We start from the raw sequence: 2,500 nt of genomic DNA, 5'->3' as shown, positions 1-2,500 counted from the left end.
CTGCTTTTAAGATGTTTACTGCGTGCTCTCTCTTGATCACACTGATATTTTTATGTGCTATATTTATACTACTGCCCTGTGCTGAATTTAAAATGGCTTCTTTTCCACTAGCTTCTTCAGCCATGCATGTCCCTCCCATCGATAGCCCAGAGCCCAGAGCTGGGCTACCTCTACCCCAAACCCTAGCACACAACCCAGAAGATAAATTAAGGCACCACACGCAAATATTTATTCTCATTTTCTCTTCGTGCACTGTAAGAACATGAGGCGTATGTGGAAAACTCTTCCATTTATATATTGCGCTCAGATGTAAATTTATATATTGCGCTCGGATGTAAATTTATATATTGCGCTCGGATGTAAATTTATATATTGCGCTCGGATGTAAACGGCACAGGAGATTCTCCTCGGCTGCTAGCGCTGACCTTGACGCAGGAGGTCAGAGACCAGATTTGCACGGAGAGAGCTGCCGATGTGCTGCGAGGGTGCTGGGCAGAAAGCTCGACGGCAAGGATCGGACCTCTACGCAGAGAGGTTTAGGTAGGAGGGGCAAAGAAAGGAATATGCTGAGCAAAAAATTGCTTTGGAGGAAATGAGCAGCTCAGTGTTGGGCTTAATGTCACTTTGACCTCCCCTGCTTTACTCATTCCGCTTAAGATGAGGCAGGCACACACACACACACACACACACACACACACACAGACAACTAATACGCATGCAGTTGGAAAGAAACTTCCATATCCACACTAATAACCTGGGTTCCAGGAAGGTAATCACACATCAGTGTAGGTTCACTGTGAAGCCAACTGTGTGTGTGTGTGTGTGTGTGTGTGTGTGTGTGTGTGTGTGTGTGTGTGTGTGTGTGTGTGTGTCTGTGTGTCTGTACATAACAGGTTGTGGTATTCAGTCATGGCTTAGTGAGGCAGATGACAGGTTTAGGTGAGTGTAATCTCTTTGGACTAGCATATACCTACATGAAACACACACACACACACACACACACACACACACACACACACACACACACACACACAGAGCGGGAGAGAGAGAGTAAATGAGATGGAATATGTTAGAGGCTGTGTGGAGCTCATGTTTGCTGATGCATGGCTTAGGACAATTATTTGAGATCTCCTTTGCATATGGCTAAACACACTAAACGTGGAACACCGAATACATTTGTATGTCTGAGCTGAGGCAGTGAGTAGCTGATTTCTTCATTTTTCTTTAGGAGCCTATGTTATTTTCACATATATGATATTTCATTAATTTAGTGTAATTTAAATATAATGTGTAGTTCAATGACAGAATTCACCTTGCATTGAGTATATAAAATATTTGTAGACTCCATCAATTCATGCAGACTCTAGATCCTCTCAATCCACGCAAGATTTTTGCAACTCTTTTAATTTAAACTTATACAGCAATACAGTCATTAGAGAACAGTAACTGAATGCCAAATTGGGAGCATTGAAGGCATATCCTGCTGATTCTCAGGATCCTCTGTGTCTGTGTGTGTGTGTGTGTGTGTGTGTGTAGTTTTGTTAAAATAAAAGATCTGCATTTTTCCTCCTCTGGGTACCACGGCAATTTCCCTCCTCGGGTTTGCCCTGTTTTGTCTAGCTTGTTAGCTTATCAGGATGAACTCATGAGGGAGAGATGCTGCCATTAGCCGAAACTGACAATGAAAATTCAGACCTGACAAATCGATTCCCTCTCATCTCACCACCGAGTCGACTGCGAGTTTAGAGTCATTTTCTTTGTGTTTCTTGCAGACTTGTGGCTGTTTGTTTTCCTGTGGTGCTGCATTTTTCATATCCCCCATGAAATTATTTTTTGAAAAGCAACAAATATTTTCAATTTGCCAGGCATGAAAAGAAGGTGCCTTTCATGGAATGTGCACATGCTTCACAGCCGAATTTAAAACACGCAAACCTACAGAAGGGCATTTTGGCTTCATTTTGGAATCATAGTAATTTTTCATAAAATCAAAGTTGTTTATCCGGGGTATTGTGCTGCTGTGTTTTGTCTGTGTGGTGTGGCATTGGCGAGTTGTCTTCCCCTTGAAACCAGATGTGTCATTCAGCCAGGTTTGAATAAAGGCAGTCGACATGTCAAGCCTGTCAGCTTATCTGACAGCTCCCATGTCCTTGTCTTTATTTCTCTCTTTCGCTCCCTCATTCTCTCACTCACTCTTTCTCTCTCCCATTCTCTCCCTGCAGATCAGAATATGACCTGGACTATGACTGCTACCAGGAGGACTTCTATGACAGGTACTGTCAGTGGACGGCGCTGGAGAGCCTTTAAGTGCTGTCTGTCTGTCAGGACAGGAGACAGGGGGCCTTGGAAAACATGTACACTATCTCTCCTGCCCCCTCCCCACTGTCAGAAATATCTCCCTCTGTTTCACTCACTCCCCCCTGTCCTCCTCTCTAATGGACTCTCTCTGGGCCAGATGTACTAACGCTTTTGCGCCCACTTCAGGCGTATTTGTTTCGCAACG

The 2,500-nt window shown here is 43.9% G+C and overlaps 1 protein-coding gene across 1 annotated transcript in view; it reads left to right on the top strand.

Moving 5' to 3' along the window:
• The window catches only part of LOC143125361 (RNA-binding Raly-like protein), a 73,981-nt gene that overhangs the window by 51,756 nt on the left and 19,725 nt on the right, over nt 1-2,500 (top strand). The window contains exon 3 of the mRNA XM_076286749.1: nt 2,220-2,270. Within this exon, the coding sequence (XP_076142864.1) occupies nt 2,220-2,270 (51 nt within the window). The remainder of the gene's footprint in view (nt 1-2,219; nt 2,271-2,500) is intronic.

The sequence above is a fragment of the Alosa pseudoharengus genome, unplaced genomic scaffold, assembly GCF_046254945.1.
Source record: "Alosa pseudoharengus isolate Yale_2024_CS ecotype anadromous, Long Island Sound unplaced genomic scaffold, YU_APseudo_1.1 YU_APseudo_1.1_scf_16, whole genome shotgun sequence".
Taxonomy (NCBI): Eukaryota; Metazoa; Chordata; class Actinopteri; order Clupeiformes; family Clupeidae; genus Alosa; species Alosa pseudoharengus.
This window is presented reverse-complemented; position numbering and strand designations above follow the sequence as displayed.